At 41.7% G+C, this 18,108-nt stretch overlaps 1 protein-coding gene and 1 pseudogene across 13 annotated transcripts in view; one reads left to right on the forward strand and one right to left on the reverse strand.

The window, feature by feature from the left end:
• The window catches only part of ARIH2 (ariadne RBR E3 ubiquitin protein ligase 2), a 49,393-nt gene extending 31,314 nt beyond the window's left edge, over positions 1–18,079 (reverse strand). For 2 of the 13 annotated variants that reach the window (XM_059077055.2, XM_059077056.2), the window contains exons 1-3: positions 17,235–18,079; positions 14,033–14,096; positions 12,082–12,421 (exon numbers count right to left, since the gene is read on the reverse strand). In XM_059077055.2, the coding sequence (XP_058933038.1) occupies positions 12,082–12,330 (249 nt within the window). In that variant the 5' untranslated portion in view covers positions 12,331–12,421; positions 14,033–14,096; positions 17,235–18,079. Of the gene's footprint in view, positions 1–6,202; positions 7,010–12,081; positions 12,422–14,032; positions 14,097–15,881; positions 15,950–16,837; positions 17,151–17,234 lie in introns of those variants that run through there. The other 11 variants (XM_067044224.1, XM_067044231.1, XM_067044228.1 and 8 more) reach the window with 11 other exon arrangements.
• LOC131764114 (uncharacterized protein ARIH2OS-like) lies at positions 12,633–18,096 on the forward strand (annotated as a pseudogene).
• Positions 18,097–18,108: the final 12 nt, after the last annotated feature.

Raw genomic sequence — 18,108 nt, forward strand, 5'->3', positions numbered from 1 at the left:
AACATCGCTGAGTGGGTCCATAATTCTCTACCAGACTTAGCTTACTTATACCACTCCCTACCCACTCCCATCCAAGCTCCAACTTTTTGATATTAAAATCACTATTTTCAGTTCCTCTATCTGTAGCCTCTGTAATTTTAAGACATTGTTTACAGGACCAGAATTGCATTTTCTACCCTGAGCTTCCAACATGATCCTTGGCCCACTCAAAGAAGAATGTTCGTACATCAGGCACAAATACATTAACATTATTACTCACTGCCAATCACTCATACTTGTGCCATACGAAGGGTTTGCTTTATGTTTATTTGGCTTGTGATTTTTTTGTGTGTAGTTTTTCTGCTTTGCATGGGAATTCTAATTCCCTTGCCCCTTGTGAAGAGACCTATGGTTTCTTCACCACATCCCAACCATCTTCCAGTTTCTTCATTCTATCTATTGCTGGAATCCACCTCACTCCTATTCCTGAAGAAATTTTTCTTGGATCCCACCAAGTTTCTGTTCCAATCTGGGCTGACCATTTTCCAGGCCTGTTACACAGCTGAACATGAGACTTTTCACTGGACTACTAGGTTAGTTCAATCATTTCTTTTCTTTTTAAAAATTAATTAATTAATTAATTTTTGGCTGCTTTGGGTTTTCGTTGCTGCACACGGGCTTTCTCTAGTTGAAGCAGGCTGGGGCTACTACTCTTCTTTGCGGCCCACAGTCTTCTCATTGCGGTGGCTTCTCTTTGTTGTGGAGCACAGGCTCTAGGAGCACAGGCTTCAGTAGTTGTGGCACGTGGACTCAGTAGTTGTGGCTCTTGGGCTCTAGAGCACAGGCTCAGTAGTTGTGGCACACAGGCTTAGTAGCTCTGCGGCATGTGGGATCTTCCCAGACCAAGGCTCGAACCTGTGTCCCCTGCATTGGCAGGTGGATTCTTAACTACTGCACCACCAGGTAAGTCCTCAATCATTTCTTGAATTTTATTTTTCTCTTTTTTGATTTTCATCTTGAAGTAACTACTTCAGAAAAGGTACAAGGGAAGTAAATTTTGGGAGTTCTTGCACATCTGAAAACGAGTTTATTTTTCAAGGACAGAATTCTAGATTCAAAACTGTTTTCCCTCAGGACTTTGAAGGCCACTGATCCACTGTATTCTGGTTGTCACTGCTGCTGCTGAGACCTCTGATTCCCATTTCTTTTAGAAGAGCTGGTATATCTTTATGGAAACTTTTAGAGTTTTCTGCCTATCCTTGCTTTTCTGAAATTTCACAGGGACAGTTCTGGCAATGGGTCTTTCTTTATTCTTCTGGGCAATGAATAGACCCTTTCAATATGAAGACTCTCCTCCCTTTGGCTCCTGGAAATTTCCTTCTTATACTTTTTAATATTTTCTTTCCTTCAATTTTTTGTTCTCACTTCCCACAAATCCTAGTAAATGCTGGATCTCTGGATTGAACCTCCATGTCTCTGTTTTTTCACATACATTTTTTGCCTGCATGTTGGCTTTACATTGAAAGATTTTCTTGATTTTATCTTCTGACCTATCTACGGAATATATTTTAACTTGACAAAACCGTAATTCATCTCCACAAGTTCTTTTTGCTTTGATTTTCTTCCTGATGGCATCTGATTGTTTTATAGATGTCACATCTTCTTGAGTATCTTGGCAAATACTAAATAGTGCACTTTTAAAAACAAGCAAAATTACCTACTGGTCTGTTTCAGCTAAGGTCAATTTTTCTGTTTCTCTTTCATTTTGCATGTTTTCCTGAAATGTCTGGTAATTCTTGGTTAGCCATTCACATTAAAAAATGAAGAGTCACCCAAAAAGGGGGATGAAGTACTGATACATGGTACAGCTTAGATGAACCTCAAAAACATTATGCTAAGAGAAAGCAACACAAAAGGTCACATATTGCATGATTCCATTTATACAGCATATATAGGTAAATCCAGAGACACAGAAAGCAGGTTACTGGCTGCCAGAGATGGGGGGAGTGGAAAGTAACTGCTTATACCAAGTTTCCTTTTGGGGTGATGAAAATGTTTTGGAACTAGATGGAGAAGATGGTTGCACAACACTATGAGTGTACTAAATGCCACTGAATTGTATACTTTAAAATGGTGAATTTTATGTGAATGTTACAATTTTCAAAAAGGGGGCCTCAGGAAATGGATCCCAGCTCTGTATACATGAACAGACCTGCCAAATGACAGGCTTTTCTTTAGGGTGACTGATCAGGGGCAGCAATTATTCAAGACTCAAAGGCTCCCAAAATGACAAATGAAGAGAACCAAATCTTACATTGTCTAAGTGCCCTATTTCTCCCCAGATTATCCAGATTATTTTGCCGAGAGACCAAGTGAGAGCAGGGCTGACTGTTCTACATACAGACCTTTAATTAATCCCCGCATTTGCAGCACACTTATCTTTCCCAGTCTTTGTCAGTCAAATCAGAGCTCACAACCTCTTCAAAGACATGTTGGACAAACTGGCTCCCAAGTACAATGATGTCCCACATGCTCCCCCCACATGTTCTCTTTGTTAATGTGTGTTTATAACATATATATGCCTTTACTTTCATTTTCATGGTTATTTAAAAATGGAGGACCATCTCCATATTTACCTCATGCTCTTTAATAATCTCTCTTCCTGCCCTCCCCTCAGCTCTCCAGGCAACCATTAATTCACTTTCCTTTACAACAGATAAGTTTGCATTTTCTAGCATTGTATATGATTGAAGTAATAAATTGTTTATTTTTTCCCCTGAGTTTCCTCATGCAGCATATTTTGAGATTTATCAATGATGTTTATATGAGCAGCCCACTCTTTTTATATTGATGACAGTACACTGTTCTATGGGTATGCCACTATTTGTTCATTCATCTGTTTGTGGATATTTGGGTTGTTTCCAGTTTTTGGCTACTGCAAACAAAGCTGTTACAGACATCTGAATACCAAACAAACAAAAACAAATGGAGAAGGGACAAACGTATGTGAGGGCAGCCAACCATCTTGAAGCAAAGACTTCAGGTGTTCTACTAGTGTCATACAATAAAAACCCTTTAAAACATTCACATTGTATTTATGATTGCAGATACTATTAGTCAGTTTTACAGCTACTCATTATCAACATGGACATAAGGACCCACTTTTATTTTGATAAAGAAATATGAAGTAATGTTTAGACATCAAAAATATTACAGGAAACCTACCGAATTTGTAAGTATAGGTGGGCAGTTTACATCCTACTCCCATTCTGGTTAAAAAACCAGTACACTCTGAATGTTGGACATATCTTTTCAGCAGCCAAAGAAAGGATGCACTCCTCTCTCCTCATTTTGATAACCTGAATCATTTCATAATTATTTTGTATTTTCACATGAATATAATGTAAAATACCTCACCTCACCTCTGAAGATTCTGTTTTATTATCTGCACGAAGTTCAGTCTTCTGTATGACAACTGCCAAAACTAATTCTGACATGCACACCAAGCTGGGAACCACACGTCCACTAGGTATATATTATCTGTACTTAAAAGTCAGCTAGGGCTTCCCTGGTGGCGCAGTGGTTGAGAGTCTGCCTGCTGATGCAGGGGACACAGGTTCGTGCCTCGGTCCGGGAAGATCCCACATGCCGCGGAGCGGCTAGGCCTGTGAGCCATGGCCGCTGAGCCTGTGCTCCGCAACAGGAGAGGCCACAACAGTGAGAGGCCCACGTACCGCAAAAAAAAAAAAAAGTCAGCTGGCTTCATGGAAGTCCTTCAACAAGAATGTCTTCTATTTACAAACATGAGCACACAGAGTAGAGTCTTGGGGTTAGATTCTCAACTTTTGCAATTATTGGCCTGGGCTTAGACAGTCAGATCAACAACAAGCAACACTTACTGAGAACAAAACATAACCTGGCATTTTTTGCTAGATGTTGTTATACAAAGAAAAAACATGGACCTCTATCTCAAAGAGTTCAATCCCTGGCTTACAAACAACTAATTTTCCAAATAGCGTAAGTACATACCAAGAAACACGCACAAGGACTTCCCTGGTGGCACAGTGGTTAAGAATCTGCCTGCCAATGCAGGGGACATGGGTTCGAGCCCTGGTCCAGGAAAATCCCACATGCCATGGAGCAGCTAAGCCCGTGCAACACAACTACTGAGACTACGCTCTAGAGTCCGCATGCCACAACTACTGAGCCCATGTGCCACAACTACTGAAACCTGCGCGCCTAGAGCCTGTGCTCCGCAGCGAGAAGCCATTGCAATGAGAAGCCTGCACACCACAATGAAGAGTGGCCCCTGCTCGCCGCAACTAGAGAAAGCCCATGCGCAGCAACAAAGACTTAATGACGAAGACCCAATGCAGCCAAAAATAAATAAATAAACAACTTAAAAAAGAAAAAAGAAAGAAACATGTACCACCAAATGGTATAGAGCCAAGAGTGTCTGACTCTGGAGATCAGAGAGGGCTTCACGGGAGAAGGGAGTTAAGGGTAAATCCTCAGTCTCCAGCTTGGTAGATGGTGGTATCACTAATTAAGATAAGAGAATCCAGAAAGCCACGTTTGATGGCATTGGAATATTTCTTATAAAACATGGCAAGGCTATATACAGACTGGAAAATGATGGTAAGAGCATTGAAGAAACCAGTAAAAGTCTAAAACAACGGAAAAAGGAAATGAGTAGGTAGAGCATGTACTGGCCAGAAAAGAAACTGCTAGTCACAGAGAGCAACATTCTCAGATAGAGACCACTCTTTGTTCATGATTATAAGAACAGCTTTGTCCTCCTGTTAAAATCTCCGAACAAACCTCTCACTCTTCCTGCCTGTACTTTCCTCTATTTATCATTGATAACTTGTGGTTATCACAGTAAAACCATTTCATGTTTATAAAGGCTCGTGATAGTTTAAAGAAAAGAGAACACAACGTAAGCTTCAAATTCCGACAATTCATGACAGTTTAATTAATCAAGCCACAGGCAGACACATTTCAGGACGAGCAAGATGAGAAGCTTCCTGCTATCTCAGTCTGTACCTTTCTCAAATCTTTCCTACAACTCTTCACTCTTTTGAGCAGAGAACTCTATATTCCTTTAAATATTTCCTAGAGCAGTAGGGGAGTGATACTGGGACAGAGCAAAAGTTAAAGTAAGGAGGTGCTTGGGAATTCCCTGGCAGTCCAGTGGTTAAGGCTCCACACTTCCACTGCAGGGGGCATGGGTTCAATCCCTGGTTGGGGAACTAAGATTCCCACATGCCGTGTGGCATGGGGAAAAAAAAAGGTAAGGAGGTGCCGTAGTAACAAGGATCCCAAAATCAACTAAGCTAAGCACTTCATTAAGGAGTGTTGTCAATGCAGGCACAAGAACAACCGCTGCAGTTCATCAGAAATGTAGGAACAAAGACAGGCTACATTCCCCTATAATCTTTTCCTAGTCCCAATTCAAAATTCAATTTGTGTTATTTTTACTTTTCTTATCAGCAGGCCCCAGGAGAAGGACACTAGAGGCTTTGGATGAAGGCAAAAGAGTCCAAGGTACATGATCCAACTACCACACGTACACTCAGAAGAATCGGTCAGTAATATGTCACCCAGAACCTTCCACAATGTGGCTCCTACCCTATGACTCCAAATGCACAATCCTGAGAATTTTTTTGTGTGTGTGTGGTACGCAGGCCTCTCACTGCTGTGGCCTCTCCCGTTGCGGAGCACAGGCTCCAGACGCACAGGCTCAGTGGCCATGGCCCACGGGCCCAGCCGCTCCGCGGCATGTGGGATCCTCCCGGACCACGACACGAACCTGTGTCCCCTGCATCGGCAGGCGGACTCTCAACCACTGCGCCACCAGGGAAGCCTGAGAATGTTTTAAGGAACCACAGCAAACATGTGAAAGCAATATTCTCCTTATTCAACTCTTGCCCTGCTTCTACCATGACCATGTTTGAACACTCAAGTGCCAGGCACTTTATATGCATCATTTCACTTAATGCTGTGAAGAAGGTATGAATTATCAGTATTTTATAGATGAGGAAATTGAAGCTTACAGATGTTGAGAAACTTGCCCATGGTCATGTTATGTTAAATGGCGGAAAAGGAACTGGAACCTAGTTATCTGACCACTAGCCCAGGCTCAACAACACAAAGGCCACATCCATGAAAATACTCACAGCAATATAACCAGTCCCCATAACTGTAACACATAAGTACTCACCTAAATGCCCAATGGGGAAAGCTTGAGCAAATTATGGTTCAAGAACAAGATGGTATGTTATCCCTAAAGTAACTAATGAGGATGAAGTATAAACAAGAGGAAATGTTTGAAATTTACACAAAAAAGTAGAATATATAAATACATGTACATAATGATTACTAGAATGTACTGTTGCCCAGATCAAGGATTCTTGTCTATTTTGTTCACAGCTATTTTCCCAGTGCCTGGAACATAGTAGGTGCTCAATAAATATTGGTTGAATGAATTAATGAATTGTAGCCCAGTAACATTATCTATGAATAGGGACAAGACCTAAGGATAATAAGCAAGGAAGAAAACTTTTATTTTATGTTAATGGAATTACAAATGATATTCTTCAACTGTAGTAACATCTCAACAATAAACATTTAAATATAAATAAGTTCAGGTTTAGGACAACTGTGGAATTAGAATCACCCCTTGATTACAAATGGTTTACATGGTTCCTAAGGTAGTATGAAAGTACAAGAAAAGATCAGAATGAAAGCTGGCCTTGAATCTGATGAAGAGCTTCTTTTCTGGAAGGCAGTGAGCATGTTGTGTCTGATGCCAGGTACACAGTGAGGACACAAAGTCAATGATAACAATAACCTTTCTAAGCTGGCAAGACAGGGACAACTCTAGCACTAGCTGTACTTAGGCAATTCTCAATGTCACTCTGGATATTTCTCATCTCCCTTTAAAAAATAAATTTATATACCAGTAAAATGCAAATCAGGCTTTCAGACTAAAGCATGGTGAAATATGTCAACACATCCACTAACAACCAACTATCTGAAACACAGGAATTTAATCTAGATTCTGAGATACAGGCATGCAAAGAAACCTGACATCAGATCATAAAAATAGAAATCAGATGGCTGTTCAGCACACAAACATTCAGTGTTACTAGGCCCAGCTTAAAGATACTTTTCTATGAGTAGTAACAAGAAAACAACCATTACTTGGTTAATTAATGAATGTATAAATAAAAGTAAAATGTTCTTAAAATTCAGCTATACCAGAATACAAGAAAGTTGATTTAATAAATAAAGTTAGTCTTTTCCAGATATTATACAAAAACTTAGTGCCACTTGAGAGAAAGGATAAATACAAGGTATTTGTTGTTAAGAATATTAACTGCTTATGTTACAAATGACAAATGCATAGAAACCAGGTTCTTTTGAACAAGGTACTATAAAGACTTCTGCACTTAAAGTCAGAAGTCCTGAAAACTCATGATTCATCCACAAAAGGGAAAAATGATCCACAGAAAAAGAACTGAGAGGTTTTCCAGCCATATTTTGCTGAATAGCAAGCACTAGATCTTAAAACAAAATTCAAGCAAGAGGGTGGCAGAATAGTGTTCTAGGGAACATTTTCCCAGCTCTACTACAGTTAATACAGCAATTCGTAAAGCAAGAACTGTAGTAAAAACACTCATTAATAACCAGTTTATTTCTCTAACCCTATTTGAGGAAAACCAGGCTTGAGAAAATGAGCAGCACAGTTCAGCACTGAAGTTTAAAAAATCTAATTCTTCCCTCCAACAGTAAAGACAACTTAGGCTGCATTCATGATCCTCTACATTTTATACCTTTTTACCTATACATCTTAGTCTCCCACTCCAGCCCAGAAGGTAACTTCCCCATCCCCATGCTTAATCGACCTGTGGACTGTGGTTACTTGCACTGCTGTTGCACCCTATCTTGAAGTTTATCCTATCAACAGAGAGCTCAGATAGCTCACAGTAGCTCCATGGACTAGATCTAAGTCAAAATGTACTATTTCTTCTCCTTTCTGAAGCATGAGTGGGGCTCTGAGCAGCAACACTCTGCCTCTCCCGCCCACAGCCCTGACATGCTGCTGAGAGAAGGCACACACAACGTGGGAGACGCTTCCAGCCCAACACCAATGAAAGCCAGCCTGGGCTCTGTCTGGGGCTCAACCATGCCTAATCTCCTTCTTAGGCAGCCTGACAACAAATGCCTCATGCAATTCAGGGAACAGTACCAACAGGATTCACTGAATGACAAAATTATTCTAAGTTAACTATAGCATATTTTGCAATAAAAATCCCTGTTATTACTAGAAAAGGTCTCCCCTCATCTATAGCAGCAATAATAATCTTTGTGTAAGTTTTATATAAAAATACAGCATGTAGCGTTTCCCTGGTGGCACAGTGGTTAAGAAACCACCTGCCAACGCAGGGGATATGGGTTCGAGCCCTGGTCCAGGAAGATCCCACATGCCGTGGAGCAACTAAGCCCATGCACCACAACTACTGAGCCTGTGCTCTAGAGCCTGCGAGCCACAACTACTGAGCCCACACGCCACAACTACTGAAGCCCACACACCTAGAGCCCGTGCTCCGCAACAATAGAAGCCACCACAATGAGAATCCCGCACACCGCACCGAAGAGTAGCCCCCACTCACCACAACTAGAGAAAGCCTGTGCGCAGCAATGAAGACCCAACACAGTCAAAAATAAATAAAATTAAATTTGAAAAAAATTTTTTTAAAAAGGTAACTTTGTTTTCTTTAAAGACTGAAATATCACTAAAATATTCGTCAGAGATTTTCCCCCTCTTACAACACAATCCACCTCACTTGGCAATCATTTCATCTTTCACGACTATTCCATTTGTATAGGATGATTATTCATTCTCTAAACAATGCTTCTGTTTTGCCATTATTTGAACATCAGCAGTCCCCCCCACCCCACCACCACCCCATATCAGATAAAGCATTTTCTCTGTTGTCTATCCTCAGTCTGGGATCTGATTTTCTGGGCACTTTCCTTTCTCAATTAATGATCTTACTCAAGGACTGGTCCCAGAATACATATAGGAAGACTCTCTGACACCAAGGGGCCTCATTAAACCAAAAGCCCAGTGTCCCAGGCAATTGGCAATTTTCTACTTAAGAGACTTCAAATCCCAAAAGGTAACAGAAGGTTTAATTTTGTTAGGCTACAGCTCACCCATAGGCAACTGCCAGAACACAACAAAATGAGTAACACAGATCAGTGGAAAATTGATGCCACTCCTCAAACTTAGCTTTTATTCATGGACAGCTGCTCATAAGGCTCTAATTTTAAACTATGTACATATCACATTTCCTACTAGCTGAATAACACCTAAATCATATGAAAGAATTAAATACCTCAATAAGTCACAGAGTTGTGCAAACAGCACCATGACCAATGAGGGAAATCAGTACTGACCTGGGTGATGACTACTGAACTCCATTCTCAGAGACATATGCAACAGGGGAGTGAGAGTAGAGAGTAGCCAAAGCACCTGTGAACACCATTCTGTAAACTCAGCACTTAAATTATTTCCTCCTGTCTCAAAAAAATTTTAAATACAAATGCTAGTTTTTAGCCAGACTGAGAGAGGAAGATTGTGTGTGATTCCTTCTCCCTTACTCTTAACCAAGCTATTTCTGCGTGTCGTCTTTGGTCAAATTCCTGAACCACTTAAAACACCACTGAGCCCCTTTATGTGTAGCCAAGCCACCAAATGAGCCAGGACCTTTGCTGCCCAGCCCCAGAAAGGAAATGGTGTTAACATGTTCCTCAGTGAGGGAGGGAAAAAAAATCCATCTTCTACTTCTACCATCATCTAAAATTTCATGGATTATTTTCCTCTTTGCTTCATTTTCTCTTTAACCCTTTCCTGGGGTTTCAACTTTCTTCCATCTCTCTTTGTTTCTTCATCTCTGTTCCAATTTCTTTTTGTTCTACTCTTCATGATCTTGAGGAACAGAATAACGCCCTTTTACGACAGTAGAGAATGTACAGCAGGGACTAGGGAATCTAGCTCACACCAGTAACATCAGCTACATCATCAAAAGTTGACAAAATCCACAAGTATCTCAAAATTATTCAATACCTATTATGGATGAAACACTGTGATACGGATGATGGGAGAGATAAGGTAAAATGTAGTTTCTGCCCTCCAGGAAGTAACAATCTAGTTGGAGAGAACATGCAAAAACATGTGAAAAGGTAAAACAACATGAAGCAGTCAGAAGACTGCACTGTATAAACATGGGCTGTAACATTTGGACTAGGACCAAAAGAAACAACCACTGTGCTCTAGAGGGTCTTGAGGAGGCTCACTCAGGGAAATCACAAGGTAGACTCTGAAGGACCCTTAGGGTACTAAAACGTGAGGAGATGAAGGGAAGGCTTTCCAGGGGGTCGACAATATGACAGCCTAATAAAAAGGAAGGACATAAAATGGTAAATTTTATGGATTTTACTATAATTTAAAGAAAAAAAAAAAAAAAAGGAGGGAAGGGCTTGTGCCCCTCAGCTGTGCCCCGCTCTAGCAGGTCAGGAAGTCAGCACAAGGGGCTGGACAAACTGAGAATTCTTAAGCGTAGATAGGAACATCCTGATGAACTTAGTCAATTGATACCGTCCAGAACCACACACCTGACAATTTTTTTTGAGATTTTAAATACCAAGACTATGTGTAATATGGTTAAAGTAAAAGAAACTAGTTGACCAGATAGGGAGAGGTATGAATAACGAGGAAGGAAAAGATCTGATGCCTCTTTTTCTACCAAGGAAATACCCTTGGAAAGCAGAGGTCCCAGCAGCTTTGTTATCGTTATGGTGGAGAAATCCCAAACCCAGAGGTTCCAATGGGTCTCCATTCTTCAGAGTTTTATGCTGAGCACAAAAGAGGAAATGTGCACACTTCTAGGAGTGATTCACACAAAAAGCTTTAGCTTTCAGCTTCCAGCTAGCTGCTAATAAAGCCCTGAGTGTCCAAATCCAAGGTATTAGTTAGCATTTGCCGATCACCTGGGAAAAAAATTGCCTGAACTAGCAGATAAAGCAACTTTTATAGTAATGACCCATGGAACACCTTAGTTATTTCCATTTAAATACCAACATGAAAATTATTTGGTTGAAATCATTCCAATGTGCTCTTGATCTTCAATTTTAGCAAACAACAAAATCCATGTAACAGTTCCTGAAAGGAAGGTCAGGGAAAACAGTAAAGTAGGAGAAATTTCCCCACTTTCACATAATGGCCAATGTTAGAGGAGAAAGAAACATGCTGGGAAATTGTCTAAATGACTATAATAATATTCACATTTACAGTACATGGTGTTCTATGTGGCTATGCTATGTACTAGTGTAATATTACGTAATACAAAAGGTACATAGTGAGGACAGTAACTGGCCTGAGGTGCAAGATACTGAAAAGTATGCTAGTTTAAGTGTTAAAAATAAGGTGCTTGCTAGAATAACCAATTTTGTTAATTACTTAAAATTTCAATTTAACGCCCCCCAAAATCAATGAAATAGAAGCTATGAGAACTTGCTTCTTAGTTATTGCTAAAATCTCTTTCAACATCAGACATTAGTCATCAGTATATGAAACAAATGAGCTCATTAGCCCAGAAGCACTGATTATTCACAGCAAACCAGGAGATCTAGGTACCTCTCTTAAGACATTTATCAGCCACCCACACACTGTTGTGTTGAAGATGGTGATTCTGAGGCTTAACCTATCTTACCTCATAAAGTTTCATAAGACTTTCTGAAACAAGTGTTAATCTATGCAGTTCTGCTTTCTATGTACTTCTGGTCTGTTTTTCCTGAATCCACCCCACCCTTCCTTTCTAATTCCTAGTAGTCTGGGAAGCTGAGGACCTTAGATATGCACATATTAGCAAACAAAGTAAATGCATCAAATGTGTCCAGATGATGCAACATACACTTATAGTTGGTTTCAAGCTACAGGCCATTCAGATCAGTCTGGAGGAGACTTTAGCAACAGCTCATATTTAGATTTAATTGCAGGAATTACACTTGGGAATTGACAACACTGCTCACCTTTAAGACAGAGGCTAAGCTGGTCATGTGCTCATTGAGGGCACCCTCGGACTCCTTGTAGGTCAAGCAGGTGAATTGGTACTCCTCAGGATCAAAGGCATCGGCCCCCTGCTGCTCCACATCACTTGCTACGCCCACGTAATAGTCCTCTATGTCCCCAGGGTCCTCATCCTCTTCCTCTTCCTCACAATTCGGGTCATAGTCCTCTTCATTGCTGTCAGACCCCTGGCTATTCATGTCCACAGACATCTTAACATCCAGACGAGTTGATCAGGAAAGAAGTTTTTTCCCCTCCCCACAAACTTTACCACTTTCTCAAATGCATTAGTGTTTTTGTCTTCTAAGGGAAGAAAAGAAAAAAATAAGTGTTACTTACTTTCACTATGCGAAGTTATAACAGAAACCATTCAAGAATCAAAATGGCATAGCCCTGGTCCTACCCCCACTATGGCCTATTCCAACTCTCCCCTCATACAAGAAACCTCATATCATCTCTGTGCCCAGGCCTTTCAAAGGGAAACCCTTTCCTGGAGGGGAAGAAGCAGTTAACAATGGTAACTTCACATAAAGGGTCTGGCAAGAAAGAGTAAGGCTATCTGCTCTATGTCAAGGAGTTAAATTCCCATAGATTTGTCCTTCCTGCCAGGGTCCTTAAGAGAGAAGCACATTCCCACAGCTGGCTGCCCATAGAATAAGCATCCTAAAGGCTAAACAACCAAAGTTTAAAATCTCTTAGCTAATCATGCTCCACTGAGTGGTGACACAGACAGTACATAAATAGGGACACAGTTCTTTCCCTAATATCTAGGGAAAGAATACCATTGTTTTACAGACATCACTCTCAGATAAATGGAAAAAGAGGTGCACAGTAAAGAAAAAATAAAAACCACATAGCTCTTCAACATCCTCCTACAGTCTGAAAGTTAACTGATTTTTCCATTTTAAAGGGTTCTACTAATCCTTTAAAAGAGGTACTTAAGAGGCAAAGAAACTGACCCAATAGTGAAGGAAAACTATAGATATTCTGCCTTAGCAGGATCAAGGCTAGAATCTACTTAGGGTAAAGAAACTAGAGATCAAATGAAACCAGCTACTGAAAAACCCTCACAGATCAAAATGTTACTCAATTACATATAAATGAAAAGAGAATACTAGTTGAGAAAACAAAAGTCACAAGTCTTAACTTCTCAAAGAGGACTTTGGCAAATACCCATTAATTTCTCTGCACAAGAACTATTTCAAGTGATCATTTCCAAGGAACAGTATCAAATAGTGATTTAAATCTAAAAATAGTAGGACCATAAAATGCAAGAGCATTTGGATTGAATAGTATGTAAATAATTTACATAACCAAATCTGGATTAAATACTAAAGTAAATTTAAAACCTACTGATGTAGATAATCTCTCCAAAAAAAAAATTAAAACAAAGATTAAAAATCAATGTGTGCTGGGCTTCCCTGGTGGCGCAGTGGTTGAGAGTCCGTCTGCCGATGCAGGGGGCGCAGGTTCTTGCCCCGGTCCGGTCCGGGAAGATCCCACATGCCGCAGAGCGGCTGGGCCCATGAGCCATGGCAGCTGAGCCTGCGCGTCCGGAGCACAGCTCCGCAACGGGAGAGGCCACAACAGTGAGAGGGCCGCGTACCACAAAAAAAAAAAAAAAAAAAAATCAATATGTGCTGAATATGTAACCAGTCTAAGGGATTAGGGATTATAGAGTCACATTTTAATGATATTATAAAAATATCAGTGAATCTAACTCTGATATGTTACCTATAAATGCTCAAATTAAAAAATAAGTCACATTAATGAGAGTGCAGTAATGTAATACTTGCAGTTTGACTTTTAACAAAATTGTTTTGTATGCTAGAACCACCTCATCACAACTGAACTTAACTATGGTATTTTTCCTTTAGGAGAAAAAAATAATCTTTAAATTAAATTTAAAAATACCTGTAATTCTTGAAGATCTTTCAGGAAGATGTCATCCAAATAGTCTATATCATATAATTTCCATCTAAAATGAAAAGAGACAGTTCTATTTATATATTTTAAAATTGGTACCCTGAGTTTGCAAATTTATTTTTTAAAAAGTAAAGACATTTAAAAGGACAAGAAGCAAGGGACCAGAAATTATTTTCTTTTAACTCCCACAGAAATCTGTAAGTCATAATTACATACTGACAAGAGTTATATGGCCTTCTAAAAAAAGAAAGTATTGAAAATAAACAGCAGGACTTCCCTGGTGGCACAGTGGTTAAGAATCCACCTGCCAATGCAGGGGACACGGGTTCAATCCTTGGTCCAGGAAGATCCCACACACAACGGAGCAACTAAGCCCGAGCGCCATAACTACTGAGCCTGCACCCTAGAGCCCACATGCCACAGCTACTGAGCCCGTGTGCCACAAGTGCTGAGGCCCACGTGCCTAGAGCCCATGCTCCGCAACAAGACAAGCCACGGCAATGAGAAGCCCATGCACCACAACGAAGAGTAGCCCCTGCTCACTGCAACTAGAGAAAAGCCTGCACGCAGAAATGAAGACCCAACGCTGCCATAAATAAATAAATAAATACTTAAATAAATAAATAAATAAATAGACTTAAATAAATAAATAAACAGCTAACAATAATTTAACCTGGGGTACTGGTGAGAGAAATGGATACCCAGTTCCCTCCCTCAGTTAGAAAGCCCACCACACCTCACTTTTTTTTTTTTAATTTTTATTGGAGTACAGTTGATTTACAATGTTGGGCACCACCTCACTCTTATTGTTAAGATTTCCTAAATTAACTACTACAATTTCAATCTTAAATGTTACATAGAGGTTGACAAAGCAAATCATAACTGACTTAAACTGGACTTTTGCCATGAAGTCATCTCCACTAACACTTATAGAATACTGCCAATATTTCAGATCTCACTTTATTCATGAAAAAAATATTTTCAAAGAAAAAAGTCCCCTAAAGAAAAGAAAACATAAAACAAAACAAAATAAAAAGAGAGAGAGAGAGAGAGAGAGAGAGAAAAAACAGAGGGAATTCCCTGGCAGTCCAGTGGTTTGGGCTCAAAAAAGGAAAAAAAAAAAAATGTCTCCAGTAGAATGCCCACTAGGCAATATTAACACCCATTTCCCACCTCTCTTCTGACATGCTCAAGGGCTACCTGACTTTCTCAGAACTACAGATCCCACTATCCAAGACTAAATAAGTACTAACAGCCTACTTAATTAGATATTTTATGTCCATTTCTTTATCCTTTTGAATTTCTTGGAAAACCAGAGCTTATAACTTTCAAAGAAACACTTCAAACACAAACAGGCAAATTTAAACTAAATGAAAATCAAAGTCCAAACAATGATTGTGGAAGATGATTTCCAAAATAGAAGACAAATAATTGATTTTTTATTGTTTTCTTTTGTCTGCATTTTTATGTACAATACTGCTTATTAGGCAAATCTGCAAAAAGAGCATTATAAATAATTGCTCCCATCTACAAAATATCACTACCAATAATACCTTTCATTTAATGAGAGCCAATTTCAGGTCAGACTCATTCTCATTAAATGTTTATAAGCCTACAAAGTGGCTATCATCCCCTTCTTACAAATGAGGAAACTAGAGTTCAAAAGATTAAGGAACTTGCCCAGGACCACGGTGCTGCCAACCAGTAGAGTCCAGCATAATACCTTCACCAGATCCAGGGCCTATGAGGACTCATAAAGTCCCATCACCCTCCCAGAGAGCCTAATACTATCCACAAAGCTACCTCCAGAATCACAAAAAAAAAAAAAAAAACCCACCGTTATCACTTTCTCTCGATTTTTCTCCAGGATTTGGGCTTACAGGTTGCCCATAGCCTTCTCACCAACTAAATATTCAAGAAACAGGGGGAAACTTCAGGCTGCCTTCCAAAAGGAGAATGTCATTTCATACTTACTGCGTGTTCTAGGTCCAAATTTAAATAAAACCTTAATTTTTAATCTTTTCCAAGTTAAATATGCCTATTCTATTTGAAAGAGTGCTGACATTGCTTAAAGAGGCCAGTATGTTATTACTTTATTAACAGAACTGATGATAACGCTTTGATTTCCTTTGGATATTAAATATTATCCTTACATCCCAAACAGGAAAGGAGTAACAGAAATTACTCCTCCCCCTTCCCCCAGTCAAAGTCACGTGTTCAGAAGACCTGTCACCCACCCTGGGCTAAAGAATTCAAACGGAAGACTTCTCAGTTTAAAGATGACAAGAACAAAACAGACTTTTTGGTGGGTCTGACGTTTACTCCAGAAGTAATATTTAGCACTGTAGGGTCATTTACTAAGTCTACAAGTCAGAAAAAAATTACTTGATACAAAAATATGAACCCTGTCTAATACGGTAGCCACAAACCAAATGTGGTTATTTAAATTTAACTTAACTTAAAAATTAAACAAAATTTAACATTTGCTTTTTCAGTTGCACGAGCCGTAAGTCAAATGCTCAATGGCCACGTGTGGATAGTGGCTACCCTACTTAACAGCAAAGATACAGAATATGACCATTGTGGCAGAAAGTTCTATGGGACTGGGTAACAATCAGTACTGAGGTGAAGTCATCCCAGAACACGGTCGCCACTGCCGCCGCTAGCACAGCAGCGTCGGGCGAGGCGTCGACGCAGTTCCTGGGCCACCTGTCCCGTCCGAGGCGCCGGGATATCCGCGAGGACACGGAGCCCACGCGCTGCGGGACCCTTCACCAACGGGCGTTAACTAACCGCGCGGGCGGCACTGCTAGAGAGCCCAACGATGACTCGAGTGGGGAGCCCCAGAGGCAGCGCGTCTGCTGGCGCGCTCGGCGGGGAGGGCCCAGATGCGCCGGCGCCAGTCGGTCAAAGGCGCTGGCCTCCGACCTCACTGCGAGCTGAGCAGGCGGCGGGAGGAGGAATAACGGAGAGACGCCCGGCGCCGGTTCGCCCTGGCCTCAGCCTTCAGCCGCCCCTCGGCGGGTGGCGGAGTGCGCTGAAACTGTGTTAAGAGCTGCCAAGGGCGCCGGGACCTCGCGGGCATTGACGAAGGCGGAGCCCCGGCCGGGCTAGGGAGGCGCGCGGAGAGCCCACCCCCTCCCCCGGCCCGCCGGGGTAAACAAGGCCTAGACTCGCACCGCGCACTTACCAGGAGCCGTGGCCCCGCGGCCGCTGAGCCCGGGGGGGCCAGACCGGGTCGGGCCGGGCCAGAAGAACCGGGTCCAGGCGCCGCGGCGGCGGAGGCGGCGGACCAACGCCGGTCAAGGCCCGCGCTGCTTCCTCCGGCGAAGCCCTCTCAGCAGCTCCGGAAGTGCTCAGAGCAGTTCCGTCACTTCCGGCCCGGGGTCGACTCGCGGTCGCCGGGGTCGCGGCGGGCGCTGGGCAGTAACGCCTCTCTGCGGACACTTCACTACAGCCCAGCGCTGCGACCCAGAGTGGGCCCAGGGCACAGGATTCGGCTTATTGGAGAGTGGTCACGGCATCTCTTCCGTCTTTTGCCTACCAGCGCCGCCCGCCGGGATACTTTAAACCAGGGTTCTTCTGTCGGACTCCTCACTTCTCTGTTTGTAATCGGTGTCCGGCACCGAAAAGACCTCCAGACGTTCGTGGAGTGGATAAAGGACTGTTTTTTCCCGGCCGCTATCTAGTCGAAGAAGAGCTAGGTCTTCGGGTCAGCACTCAGGGCCGAGAATTTCTGCGTACGTTCTGAGGCCGTCGCCTGGTGGCCGCCGATTCACAGGACCACGCCAGGCTTCCGCTTCCCTCTCCGCGGCCTAGTTCGCTGCCTAATTCTTTGGCTTCCCGTTCACCCAAGATTGAATCTTAACTGCCTTGTTGCACAGTTTCTTCAAACAGTATAGGAAGTGCCATTATGACTTTCAGTACCTTCTAGGGCTTTTGTCAAATATTATGGATAGATAGAGCCGTGAAGTCCCACTCAAGTTGCTGCTGCGCCTGTGTGAAGCCAGTGATGTTAGGGAGCCTCCTCGCTGTGCAAGTCCGTACATAACCCAAACCATTTC

This window comes from Kogia breviceps, chromosome 10, assembly GCF_026419965.1.
Source record: "Kogia breviceps isolate mKogBre1 chromosome 10, mKogBre1 haplotype 1, whole genome shotgun sequence".
In the NCBI taxonomy this organism is placed as follows: Eukaryota; Metazoa; Chordata; class Mammalia; order Artiodactyla; family Physeteridae; genus Kogia; species Kogia breviceps.